At 33.9% G+C, this 13,956-nt stretch overlaps 3 protein-coding genes across 5 annotated transcripts; 1 reads left to right on the forward strand and 2 right to left on the reverse strand.

Annotated features, from left to right (window-relative positions):
• The first annotated feature begins 626 nt into the window (after window positions 1-626).
• Iswi (nucleosome-remodeling ATPase imitation SWI) lies at window positions 627-6,927 on the forward strand. Of its 2 annotated transcripts, none has more exons than XM_076116745.1 (17): window positions 627-852; window positions 926-1,152; window positions 1,374-1,631; window positions 1,879-2,002; window positions 2,219-2,506; window positions 2,597-2,810; window positions 3,174-3,445; window positions 3,625-3,852; window positions 4,150-4,395; window positions 4,470-4,575; window positions 4,890-5,029; window positions 5,469-5,575; window positions 5,694-5,827; window positions 5,909-6,024; window positions 6,108-6,328; window positions 6,409-6,549; window positions 6,634-6,927. In XM_076116745.1, the coding sequence occupies exons 1-17, from the start codon at window positions 802-804 to the stop codon at window positions 6,833-6,835; spliced, it is 3,075 nt and encodes a 1,024-aa protein (XP_075972860.1). In that variant the 5' UTR covers window positions 627-801; the 3' UTR covers window positions 6,836-6,927. The 2 variants fall into 2 exon arrangements, with proteins under 2 accessions (XP_075972860.1, XP_075972859.1); XM_076116744.1 differs by having other exon boundaries at window positions 628-852; window positions 4,890-5,035.
• Window positions 6,928-7,218: 291 nt separating this feature from the next.
• Window positions 7,219-9,903, reverse strand: LOC142974425 (CCR4-NOT transcription complex subunit 7-like). 2 transcript variants are annotated; one of them, XM_076116747.1, is made up of 7 exons: window positions 9,712-9,903; window positions 9,360-9,469; window positions 9,046-9,159; window positions 8,848-8,966; window positions 8,613-8,770; window positions 8,358-8,498; window positions 7,219-8,268 (listed from the first exon to the last, which is right to left on the reverse strand). In XM_076116747.1, exons 1-7 carry the CDS (start codon window positions 9,820-9,822, stop codon window positions 8,152-8,154), a joined length of 870 nt encoding a protein of 289 aa, XP_075972862.1. In that variant the 5' UTR covers window positions 9,823-9,903; the 3' UTR covers window positions 7,219-8,151. The 2 variants fall into 2 exon arrangements, with proteins under 2 accessions (XP_075972862.1, XP_075972861.1); XM_076116746.1 differs by having other exon boundaries at window positions 8,848-8,978.
• A 485-nt stretch (window positions 9,904-10,388) lies between these two features.
• Window positions 10,389-13,799, reverse strand: LOC142974426 (CCR4-NOT transcription complex subunit 7-like). The gene is made up of 8 exons (XM_076116748.1): window positions 13,439-13,799; window positions 13,057-13,167; window positions 12,549-12,658; window positions 12,283-12,396; window positions 11,939-12,057; window positions 11,467-11,624; window positions 11,216-11,356; window positions 10,389-11,069 (listed from the first exon to the last, which is right to left on the reverse strand). The coding sequence occupies exons 2-8, from the start codon at window positions 13,165-13,167 to the stop codon at window positions 10,953-10,955; spliced, it is 870 nt and encodes a 289-aa protein (XP_075972863.1). The 5' UTR covers window positions 13,439-13,799; the 3' UTR covers window positions 10,389-10,952.
• Between the last annotated feature and the right edge of the window lie 157 nt (window positions 13,800-13,956).

A 13,956-nucleotide genomic window follows, 5' to 3' on the forward strand; every position in this document is an offset into this window, starting at 1 on the left:
GGCCGGGTCTTTGTATTTTAGTGTTGCCAATGTTTCATAATACTCTTTAGTTCCGTTTTACGATTTCATATTACTCCATGTTATGATAATACTCAGGTTCACTTGTGTAAGTCTACACTTCTATGAGTTTTTTAAGTATGCTCATGGCTCGAATATACCTTTACAAATATGCGCTAAAAATTTGTGCACATACACTGGTTTTCTGATAGCATATCACATAAAACATTTTCAAACTACCCTAGCTTCTCATTCTAGTTCTACACGTTTGTCCGACATTTCTAATGTTCGTCCAAACTGAATCGACGTCGTGTGGAAAAATTGAAGGGGTCATTAGTACATTTTTATGACGGCGTGCGCCGTGCGATGTTTTAATCTGTTTTGAGTTGCAGTAAAAGTTGACTGTTGGGCTGTTGGTTGTTCTGTAGAGACGGAATTAAATTCATCTTTTGTATGCTAAATTCTAAACAGTACCAGTACAGCACGTTGTTTTAAATATAATTGATTATATAATCATCTCACTGTCAATCGACGTTATAATCATGTATTTTTGGATATAAAGTAAAGCTCAGCTAAGATACCTATAAAAAGTACTTTTTGTGCGTAAACCTGGCAATATTATTTAGTCTATGGTAACGCATCATCAGCTAACAGCTTGCGGACATAACGGGTGGGCAATTTTCGCGCCCGGTTCGTGTCGAGAGCAAAAGTAGACGATAAAATAAAACATTTGTTAATTACGCTATGTATGATAAGACGAATTGAGTAATACAATTATTTGTTAGTGATATCTACCGTATCATCATGTCTCAAACAGAAGAACCTATGGAGGTTGCAGATGTTGGTGATAATTCAGTATGTATCATTTCATACACAAAGCTTTCAGCAATGGCCTGTAATTAGTAAAAAGAATATTATATCTTTGCAGAATGGGTCCTCGAGTGACACCACATCCTCAAGAGGCAAAGAAGGCGACTTCGAAAGTAAAATTGAGACGGATCGTTCCAAACGTTTCGAGTTTTTACTGAAACAAACGGAGATTTTCTCTCATTTTATGACAAATGCACCTAAATCTGGTAACAGCCCTCCTAAACCTAAAGCGGGGAGACCTAAGAAGATAAAAGATGCCGACAAAGATTCGGGAGCAGCTGGAGAGTAAGTAATAATAAAACTAACCTTCACCTTGTCTTTGTATTCGTGTAAACGGTAAACATGTGCCATAGAACAAAACATATTAGCATAGTTCACTTAACTAAATATCAATTCTGTAACATCCTTAATTCGGCATTCGTCTGTTATTATTTACGCATATATTTCTTTGACACAAACCTGCAGCATGTCTTCACAAATATAAAATTTATTTGTTGTTTTTTTAGTCACCGCCACCGTAAAACTGAGCAAGAAGAAGATGAAGAACTCCTTGCTGAGACAAATACTAAAACGAAAAACATTTTTCGCTTTGAATGCTCTCCTCCATACATCAAAAACGGAGAAATGCGTGACTATCAAGTAAGAGGCTTGAATTGGATGATTTCACTATATGAAAATGGCATCAATGGCATATTGGCCGATGAAATGGGTCTCGGGAAAACCCTGCAGACTATTTCTCTGCTTGGCTACATGAAGAATTTCAAGTAAGTATTGATTGCATATTTTTTTATAACATTTTACAAACTTGTCAATACAAATTAATAAGACATCACCTTAATAAATTATATACTGAAGGTATTTTTGTATTATCTATCATCTGATAAATATTCAGTCATACTTGATTCCTCTAAGATGATAATAAAAGTAATAGTGTATGCATTACTAGGAACAAAAAGTTTTCCATTTAATTTGTTTGAAAAATTAATATATCTCCTTTTTGGAATGTTTCAGAAATGTCCCTGGGCCCCACATTGTGATAGTGCCAAAGTCAACTCTGACAAACTGGATGAATGAATTCAAGAAATGGTGTCCATCTCTGAGAGCTGTCTGTCTGATAGGTGACCAGGAAACTAGAGTAAGTAACCTTTGAGTAAAATTAAACAGATAAATTATACTCACCATTTACACTATTTACCATCTTGTACATAACTTTGTCTTGTTTCATTGAAAATATACACAAATAGTTTTGCTAGACATGGACCATGTTTAAAACTATTTAGCTGTCTACATAACCAGACATTATTCTTCTTATAAGCAAATTTTATTAAAATATTAATTTTTTGGTTTGCAGAATACCTTCATAAGAGAGACCCTCATGCCTGGTAACTGGGATGTTTGCATTACTTCCTATGAAATGATTATCAGAGAGAGATCAGTATTCAAGAAGTTCACCTGGCGCTATATGGTGATTGATGAGGCACATCGTATCAAGAATGAGAAGTCCAAATTGTCAGAGCTGCTCAGAGAGTTCAAGAGTATGAACAGACTTCTTCTCACTGGTACTCCACTGCAGAACAACTTGCATGAGCTATGGGCTTTACTTAATTTCCTGCTGCCAGATGTATTTAACAGTTCAGATGTAAGTATTCACTGCAGTGCAAGCTACTGAGGATTCTTAGTTCATCGAAACATGAACAAAAACTTATATTTATTATATTGTATCTTCCAGGACTTTGATTCATGGTTCAACACAAATGCAGCCCTTGGAGACAACCAGCTTGTGTCTAGGTTGCATGCTGTGTTAAGGCCATTTCTCTTGCGTCGTTTGAAATCTGAAGTAGAAAGGAAACTTAAACCTAAAAAGGAAGTTAAAGTTTATGTAGGACTTAGCAAAATGCAAAGAGATTGGTACACTAAAGTTCTTATGAAGGACATTGATGTTGGTGAGTAGGATAATAAATAACAATAAACGATTTTTTTTTCTACTAAGAGTTTTATATCGTCGCTTAGGTAACAATACCGCGCAAGTTAAATTTGACATGTTTCCAGGAGAGATAAAAAACTGATTATTATCTTTGAAATACTTCTGACAATTGTACTGAATACATAAATAGGTAGATATTAAGTTCGTTCAAGATTGGACAATTTAAAAAAAAATCTAACATCATTCGATGCGTGCTGACAAAATCTATCCAATGAAGTATAAAACGTCATATGACCAATTTTCGACTTACGCGGTATTGTTACCTAAGCGACGATATTTAGTTTAGTTTTGGTTTCATAAAACTACTTTTCTTTTATTACAGTGAATGGAGCCGGTAAAGTAGAAAAAATGCGTTTGCAAAACATTCTCATGCAGTTGCGTAAATGTTGCAACCACCCGTATTTGTTCGATGGTGCCGAGCCCGGCCCGCCGTATACCACCGACGAGCATCTTGTGTACAACTGTGGCAAACTAGTGATCCTCGACAAACTGCTGCCTAAACTCCGAGAGCAAGGGTCAAGAGTACTTATATTCTCACAAATGACCAGGATGCTGGACATCTTAGAGGATTACTGTCTGTGGAGACAATACAAGGTATTTACATATAATGATTTGTTAATAGTTTCTGACTATAATTTCAACTGCATGGAAAAGCTATACAAGATAAGAAGCATCCTATTATCAACTCGGATTGTTTACCAATACAAAATCATAGAGTTACTTAAGGTAAAAGATTCCATTACATAGCTCACAAACAAATACACATTTTTCAGTATTGCCGTCTAGACGGTCAAACGCCGCATGAAGACAGAAATAGGCAAATTGAAGAGTACAATGCTGAGGACAGTGAGAAGTTCGTATTCATGTTGTCGACTCGCGCCGGTGGTCTCGGAATTAACTTGACGTCGGCAGATGTCGTTATCATTTACGACTCAGATTGGAATCCGCAAATGGACTTGCAGGCTATGGACAGAGCGCATCGTATTGGTCAGAAAAAACAGGTGCGTAAACATTAACTATTTTAACTATTATATTATTAATAGACTAGTACTTCGCCCCGACTACCGTCAACGTATAATACTGACAAGGTCAATAGCTAGTATTTCATTATAGCTTACGTGTGATTCTGGTACCGGTGCTACAAAACCAAGTTTAATCAAAATCAGTTTAGTTGTTGATTGGCGTGGATATGTTGTGATTGAGTTACGAACATCTAATATTTCGCATATAATTTTAGGATAGGTCAGTCCAAAAATACTATTTGTGTGTGTTGTTATAGAGTTGATGATTTGTTTTAGGTTCGGGTATTCAGACTTATCACTGAAAATACCGTTGAAGAGAAAATAGTGGAGCGCGCAGAAGTAAAGTTGCGTTTAGATAAACTGGTTATACAGTCCGGTCGCCTCGTGGACTCTAAGAACCAACTGAACAAGGACGAAATGCTGAACATGATCAGACACGGTGCCAACCACGTATTCTCGTCTAAGGACTCGGAAATCAGTGACGAAGACATCGATACCATTTTGGCTAAGGGAGAACACAAGGTACATGTCTAATAAATACATTGTATGTAACCAGTTATTCTAAAAAAATAATGATATATTAAATGTTGTTATAGACTGAAGAATTGAAGCAGAAGTTGGAGAGTCTCGGCGAGTCATCCCTGCGCGCATTTTCCATGGACACCCCGGGCGCAACAACCGACTCTGTCTACCAGTTTGAAGGTTACAGATACAAAGATGATCCAGAAGATCATATATTTTAAGACTGCTAAAAAAGTCTTATGGTTGTATCAACCACTACTAATCACAAGATACACGGTTCGATTCCGTGTCGAGATCTATTAATTTGTCGCTATGGTAACTAGTAGTCTTTCAGTTGTTCCTCAAAGTGTCGTCAATTATATGATACAACACAGAAGAAAACTCGAGAACTTTGGTTATTTACAATGCCTGAATACAAGTGACCAATCTTAGTGAACAAGTGTCTTGAAACATTGTGCAATATTTTTGACTACTTATATATTTTATTTTGCTAGGCGAGGATTACAGAGAGAAGCAGAAAGTGATACCTATTGGTAGTTGGATAGAACCACCGAAACGCGAGCGTAAGGCTAATTATGCAGTGGACGCTTACTTCCGGGAAGCACTGCGCGTGTCCGAACCGAAGGCGCCTAAGGTACAGGTAAATAAGTGTAAAGAGCTAAAAGCGGAGTCCGGCGCAGCAGTCTACTTTTGGTGGTGGTGGTTATAAATATTTGCAATTTCGTCATGTAATTGTATTGTGTTAATTGATTAGCTCTTTATACTCTGGCGTAAACGTAGATTTCTGCTATTTACGCCATTTTAATTTTCATAATTTGCATTTTATTTAGTTAGTCCTTTGCTGTTTTCATCTTTTATATTATTATTTGTCTATATTTTATATGCAAAGTATCAAGCTTCTGTACACACAAGACAATTCGTTTTGTAATAATAGTAGTTAGGCGCTTCTAAATGTATTTTTACGTCACTTTTCTATTATTTTTATATGTATCATATATTGCTTTTTTTGTGTAGTTAGTGTCTTATTTAACTTCAAGATTTGAAATTATAATAGTTCATATTTATGTGTGTAGGCCCCGCGTCCACCAAAACAGCCGATTGTCCAAGACTTCCAGTTTTTCCCACCGCGACTTTTCGAGCTTCTGGACCAAGAAATTTATCATTATAGAAAAACGCTTGGGTAAACAAACTTCCTATTATTCCTTGTGTGAACTGCAGTAGGTAGTAGTAATTTACATTATCTTTTATAATAACTTTTATGTCACATAATATCTAATTGACTTTACTTCTGAACACAGGTACAAAGTGCCACGCAATCCTGAATTAGGTCCCGACGCAGCTAAAATACAAAGGGAGGAACAACGAAAGATTGATGATGCTGAAGCTCTCACTGAGGAAGAGGTTCAGGAGAAGGAAACGTTACTTACACAAGGTATGAAATGAAATTATTATTATCAACTTCATAATCTTCTAATGAAATTGAGAATGCATATTGTATTATTGAATTTTTTAGGGTTTACCAACTGGACAAAACGTGATTTTAACCAATTTATCAAGGCAAATGAGAAGTATGGTAGAGATGATATTGACAATATTGCTAAAGATGTCGAAGGGAAAACTCCCGAGGAAGTAAGTTTTACAATTTTAGAGAAAAATTTTAAGCTCTTTAATACAATGATTTATTGATGTTAAATACTATGTAATTATTTTAGGTAATGGAGTATTCGGCAGTATTTTGGGAACGATGTCATGAACTCCAGGACATAGACAGAATTATGGGACAAATAGAAAGAGGTGAGGCTAAAATTCAGAGGAGAGCCTCGATAAAGAAAGCTTTAGATGCTAAAATGGCGCGGTACAGAGCACCGTTCCATCAACTTAGAATTTCTTATGGAACTAATAAAGGGAAAAATTATGTTGAAGAAGAAGACAGGTAAATTACGTGAAATATGGAGTTCCAATTCTTAATTTATTTATTGATACATAGTTTAAAACAAATCTATCTTATTTCAGATTTTTGGTATGCATGCTTCATAAGTTAGGGTTTGACAAAGAAAATGTGTATGAGGAACTTCGAGCTGCTGTTCATGCTGCTCCACAATTTAGATTCGATTGGTTCCTTAAATCGAGAACAGCCGTCGAACTACAACGCAGGTTCGTGCCAAAAATTTAATACTTATAATTACTGTTATGTTGAATAGTGGACATTTATTATAGTAAATGCGTAAATCATTTCAGATGCAACACTCTTATTACTCTAATTGAAAGAGAGAATCAAGAACTTGAGGAAAAAGAACGCGCAGAAAAGAAGAAAAAGAGTGGCAACGCGAATCAAAACACTCCCGGTGGTAACGCAACTGGTAAAGGTGCAAATACAAGTAAACGCAAAGCTGATAACACGCCCGATACTGCCCAGAAACACAAAAAGAAGAAGAAATGAACCAACAGGGTTAAAACGGAATTTTGATCGACGTTTCTTATGTAACAATTACGAACATTGCGTTGGTAAATAAACCTGTCATGATTATTTAATTTTTGTATTATTTTTGTCATAACTTGCAACCCTAAGTTTACTGCTATATTGGCCTACGACGGTACCTAGACATAGTGATTATAAGTAGATTATTTGACATGGAATTCGTACCTGTACATCAGTTTTCCTTTACTTTATAGAGGACACAAAATTGGTAGGTACTCTTAGTACATACAAGTAATATGTGTCACTTATCTGTCTGTAGGACTCCTTTGAATTTTTCTCCCTAAGAAATCCCAAAGCAGAATGCAAAAGGTGATTCAGAAACATAAAAATACAATGTTATTTTGTATTAATTTATTTACTAAGATTTTTACAGAACACTTGTAAGGTTTTTAAATGGGCTTGTCAGGGTTACATTCTACGTGTAGGACAAGATCCTGCTTGAACTTATAAGGTATTACATATTTTGTAAGTGAGTTAACTTGTATATTACATTTTTATTTAATGGTTATATGCTTACTATCTTATCGTGATCATAATCCTATCAATGCTTACCAAATGCTTTTATGACTATTCATAGAAGTACTAATTCTGCTTTTATTGATGCAGATGTTTCGACAGAAATTCTAATAGAATTTTAGTTTTATTTGCATACAAATTGAATTACTACAAATTATGTCAAAGTACAATATGTCAATACGGAGAAAGTTTCGTATTTAAATTTTTTATGTAATCTTACATTATCCACTACTTATTACATCTAAGTATTTAGTTTAATGACTCACTTGAGATCAACATTGATAAAAGCATTATAAACAAATGAGTTTTCAAGTGGTATCTGTGTAAAAAAAACTGATGCTGTATCTAAGCTAGGGTCAGCTCTTTCATGTAGAAAATAAAGTTATATTTTCAATCGCTCTTCCGGTGTGCGCACAGCGTCGCGTCTCGAAGTGAGCCGACCCATATGTTCTTAGAATTCAAATAAAGCAGCTGAGATAAAATATAAAGTATAAACAATACAATCCTTGCCTTAAGGTTCAAATTAACAGTAGTAAACTAAGTATTTATAACATGTTTACTGATTGATTGCAGGTAAGTAAAATATGTAGAGAATGTTTCACATCTTAAAAGTGCAGATATATGCTACTTATATCACAGATAACAATTAATTTAATATTTCCACCTTGCACATAATCAGGTACAAACAAAACAAAGCTTTACTTATTTCTTGAGATGGAACACTCATATGGCAGTGCACTAACATTAGTATCACCCTCACGTCAAGGGGAGTTTCCATTCTCTATGTTGTCTTGGAAATTATTTACATTTGTTGCAAATGGTGCTCCTAATCCATACAGATGTCCACTGGTACTTTCAATATTACCATCGAAAAATATCTGAAAAAGGAATTTATATTTTATTGTCATACATATTATTATAAATGGGAGTTAATATATTATAACATTTAATCAATTATATTGTTTACCTCTTTGATTTTGAAAAATGCCATTCCTGTTAAATGTGAGTCAGAACCAGCCTGATGTTGTGGTCCCACTCGTCTTAATTCTAACTGATCAGCAACCTCTTGCAGTCCACCTTTCAAATTTTTGCAAAGCTTCATTAGGTACTGGAAAGCATAATATGATTACTTCAAGTTATCTAGACATATAAATATTTAAGAATTAGGGACCCAGTGTCTAACAGATTTCAAAATAAATTAACCCTGAAATTTAAAAATTACCTTTACATCATAGACTGTGGGAAAATACAATCGAAGACTTTCAAAAAAGTCATTCTCATCCGTTGGTAGATTTTGATCTGTTAAAATCTTTAACAAGTAACCAAAGTCATATCCAGAATGGAAACTTAACCAGTTGATGTTGTCCATCAGCACAATACCTGCAATAAATATAATTATTAATGAAAGTCATAAAATTAGGTCCTTGTATGAATATAAAGAAATAATGAATATTAACCTGAAGACATGAGAAGTTCAGCAAATTCTAGGGGTTCTATGCCATGTTCTTCGTGCTCCCTGAATTGTAGCCCAGAATTTTGAAGAAGATCAATTGAATCCTGAGCATACATATCTTCTCTGGAAACAAAGCTTAAAAGTAACATTACTCTTATATGATGGCTGAATCAATAACAAAATCCCATATCACAATACTCACTGTAAATTAAATTTAAAATTGAATTGCCAAGTAGTACATCCCGGAGGAGTTTTCCCATTTTCATCCATAAATGTAAGACCTAGCTGTATAATTCTTAAAAGGTCTACATTACACCTGAAAACACCACTTGAGTAAATAAAAAAAAGCATACAGACACAATTAACTAAAACTACCAATCAGTAGTTTCTAAGTACAATATGTACAGAGGTAGACAAGTCCGACACTTTGTTTTGTTATATGAATTGATGCTCTATAAACAAAACACAAAAATTATGTTGACTTATATTAATAACAACAATTTGTTGTAGGCTCACCTTAATAACTGATATTGATAGTCCGCAGTTGATCTGAATTCGCCTATGGGTCTTGCCACGACCCCTGGAAATTCAGTGTCCATAGCCACCCAGTGGTACTTTTGGACAATCTAAAAAAGAAAGAAACTCCTGAAGTATATTTTAAGAATAATGTGTTATAAAAAGAAATAGAACTTTTTGCAGTAAACATTTTTATAGATCTACATGGTCATGAGTTCATGACTAGAAGCTACAAATGCCTGATTAACTAGCAAAAATACTTAGGTGTATCGTGTGTTTACGAATTTTTTTTATATTACAAATATTAGATGGAATTAGCAGATACATGGGTAAATTGGGTAATATAAAATACCTGTCTAATAACATGGAATTCTTCATGAAGATTGTGATTCCAAACATTTTTTATGGAGCAGTCGTCTTTTATAGCACTTGATAGAATGGATCCAAAACTGGCAGCAGGCATCTGTATTTTAGATTAATTAGGCTTTCCTAAAATTGAATCTGATTCTGCCGGCTCTTAACTATCGACCAAAGACAATATTCCTCTCTCACTTATTTCCAATTTTTAAGCGATCTGTCAAAGACATCAAAACGATAAAGCGGCCAATGCAATTGCCAACCGCGTTGGTTCGATAGTTTGAACAATATAGTTAAACAAATCACAAAATCCTATCCTTTTAATTCGAAGCTGTTTATATTTTTTTTGTTAAACACAAAAACTAATTTTATTCTAGATTAGATAAATCCTGCATACTAAGGCTCTCTGCTTTATGTAGAGGTATATGAATACTATTATAGCACAAAGTACTTTATGCTTATAAATGTCTTCGTTTGTTTTCAGTATGCGTAACTTTTTGTGGGTAGACTCAGAATCTTCTGGATAGCATCCACTTTTGGTATATATAATATCTTTGAAAATTGGCTAATAATACAGTCATCCAAGTAGCTTGAAACAAGTACTATATTATTACACTTATGTATTTTAATATAATAGACACACTCTTAGAATAATTGAAATAAAAGACATAATTAAAAATTGAAGATTAATTGTATTTTAAAATTACAAAAAAATATATTACGAAATCTTAAGATGTAAGAATAGGGTGTAAAATAAATCAATAAAACCTTAACAGGAAATAATAGTCTTAAATCTATAATGTATATAAAATGTGCTAAATTCTAATAAATCTAACTAATGAAATATTTAGACAGGTGTATCAACCTAAAATGTATAATTACAAATATCATGGAGCAGCAATTTATCTACATAATAATGATTTAATTACTGATTGTTTCAAATTTCATAATAATTATTGTAAAATATAAATCAAATGATAGAGATAACACAATTTATTCACAGATGAAGCAGTGAGGTTTACTCAGATAGTCCAATTGTCACAGATTTGATACTATGTACACATCACAAGGTGGTATTTAATTGTTCACTCTGTAATATGGAACACTTAGTATTTACGGTGTTATGCATATGCACGGGCTGCACGGGCTACGCGGCCTGCACGGCCGGCACGGGCTGCACTGGCTGCGCGGCCTGCACGGGCTGCTTGGGGCGCGCGGACTGCACGGGCTCTCTGATCAGGATGAGTTACCATTCTCACCATTGTCTTGGAAGTTATTTACATTCACAGAAAATGGTGCACCCAAGCCATATAAATGACCACTGGAACTTTCAATGTTGTCATCAAAGAATATCTGAAAAATAATGAATGTTTGCATGAAACGAAACATAAGCAGCATAAGAAATGAATCATTGTATGTCAAGGATATAAGACAAAATATTATTCCCTAAACTAGCAGTTGGTAAGGCAAGGGTAAGTAATATAGAAAAGAAATTGCACCTCTTTGATTTTGAAGAAAGCCATTCCAGTTAGATGAGAATCAGATCCAGCCTGGTGTTGTGGTCCAACTCTTCTTAGTTCCAGTTGGTCTGCCACCTCTTGTAGTCCACCTTTTAAGTTTTTGCATAACTTCATAAGGTACTGCAACAAGGTAAAATATAATTACCCAATGATTTATTCTTACAATATAGCTAGAAGTCTTGTTTCAAATAAAAATAGAAAGTTACAGTTAATAAGTTATGATTACTTACTTTTACATCATATACAGTTGGAAAATACAATCTTAGGCTTTCAAAGAATTCATTTTCATCTGTGGGTAGATTCTGGTCTGTGAGTAGTTTTAGTAAGTAGCCAAAATCATAGCCAGAATGAAAACTGAGCCATTTGATGTTATCCATTAGTACTAGTCCTGGAACAGTCACAATAATATAAAATAATTTATCATTTATAATATTACTACTACAGTAGGTTTGCCATCATGTCATAAAGACCTAAGTTCTTTTAAATAATAATATAGTGGATATCAAAATTATTGGCAACTTTATAACTAACTTGGCAAAGTCCAGTATATTGATCATACATTTTCAGAAAATAGGCTTTTACCAGATTTTTATAATTATTCACCATGACTTAACTACTCCTAGTAAATGTACATAAATTTTCATTTTTTTTCTAGATTAAGAGTTAATATCATTTTGGGTTATGGTCTATATGGAAAAGTACCTGATGACATGAGTAATTCTGCAAACTCCAGCGGTTCAATACCTTCATCTTCGTGTTTCCTGAACTGTAGTCCAGAATTTTGCAGCAAATCAATTGAATCCTGAGCATACATGTCTTCTCTGAAATAAAACATTGTTAACTCAACTGTTTGGTAGTCATTTTCAAAAAGGAAAGTGTTAATCTGAAGGACTAGTTGAAAAATTCCAATTTAACTATCTGGTGCAATCTGTAAGCATAACTATCTTTATACAACCACCCCAGAAAGGTGTTCTAATATAAAATTGAACCACTCCCCTAAATTATCCAGGGATTTGTAAAGGATCAACACTAATTATTTTACTTACTGCAAATTAAATTTAAAGTTGAATTGCCATGTGGTGTATCCTGGGGGAGTTTTACCATTTTCATCCATAAAAGTCAGACCCAACTGAATTATTCTTAGGAGATCAACATTACACCTGAAAAATAAACAACATACATTTAATATAAAATAATTTTGCTTTGCTTCGTGAGTCAATTTATATAAATGATCATTGCTCATGCTATAAGAGTTTGCTTTAAAATCCAACCAAGTAGATTTCAAAGAACAAAACATTTTTTTTTTCCTTACCTCAGTAGTTGATACTGGTAGTCTGCAGTGGATCTAAATTCACCAATAGGACGAGCAACTACTCCAGGAAACTCTGTGTCCATGGCCACCCAGTGGTATTTTTGAACCACCTGTTTTATAACAATGATAACAATTAATCAACTTACAATACATATTCTCTTTGCAATAAACTATGGCCAGCAATAATTTTGATATAACTATTTATATGACCATAGACATTACTCTATTGGGGTAGAATGGAATTTGAAATTCTTATCAGAATAAGTAATGAAGCACATGAATCCTTGCTTTGCCATGAATCTTAGTTTAATGTAGCTCACATTTACAAGAGTCCCATGACATAATGATGTAGACATGTCAACTGTCAAGTACTAAATTCATGCCTATAATATCTTCTTCTCTTGTATAGTAACAAGTTCAGTGACTGCGACTAATTTATTTTAGCTTTATTGTATTAGAATAGAGAAATATAACATTACAATAAACAGCAGAACAGTTATTTAATTACCTGTCTAATTATCTGAAATTCTTCATGTAAATTATGATTCCACACATCCTTTATGCCACAGTCTCCTGTTCCTGGAAGCTGAGCCAATGAACCGAAACTAGCTGCAGGCATCTGTAATGTTAAAGAACTCTTTGAATTTTATGACAAAGTGAGCAACAACAAATCTCCCGCCTTCAGCAAGTACAAAGAACAAACATCAATAAATACAAACATGTAAACAATGTAAAAACTATGTTGTTAAGTGCGAAAGTTTTCAACATATTTATAACAGTTCACGACACGTATTCCAGGTAGTTGTGATTTTGCAACAGTATCACTTTTCAATATGTTTTAAAAAGTAAGTTTCGACTTCATATTTTGTACGACCGTTACATCTACGAACCTTGTATCGACTATCTGCTTCCAGATGGGCAGACTCTTCGGTTTTTTTCGACGCCGTGGTTTACGGTTTGTTATGAACTTCAAAGAATTTTGCGCCAGTGCTTTTACATAAAATAGCTTGTTGATGTTTGTAGGTTACGCTTTGATTTCTATGGACATTTCAATCTCTCACTTGACGAATCCGTGTAAACAAGCAGCGGGAAATGTACTATTATGGCGTAAATAGTAACTTCCCCGAGTAATTAAATGCTATTGAATGGTAAAATCTACAAATCTATGGAAACAAAAATTATAAGAGATTTTTATTGAAATAAAATCTTGCAAAGCAACGCAATCCATTTTTTTTACTATGACTATGACAGTCAGAGTTTGTGGTTTAGATTTGGAACCGAGTCTTTTCATTATACCAAGAAACTCGTTTGTGATTTTAATATGATAATTTTTATCTACATAATTAATAATTTTGTAAATGAGGTAATGTATCATTAAGGTCACTATGATTTTCAAAAATAATTGAAT

This window comes from Anticarsia gemmatalis, chromosome 7 (assembly GCF_050436995.1).
Source record: "Anticarsia gemmatalis isolate Benzon Research Colony breed Stoneville strain chromosome 7, ilAntGemm2 primary, whole genome shotgun sequence".
NCBI lineage: Eukaryota > Metazoa > Arthropoda > Insecta > Lepidoptera > Erebidae > Anticarsia > Anticarsia gemmatalis.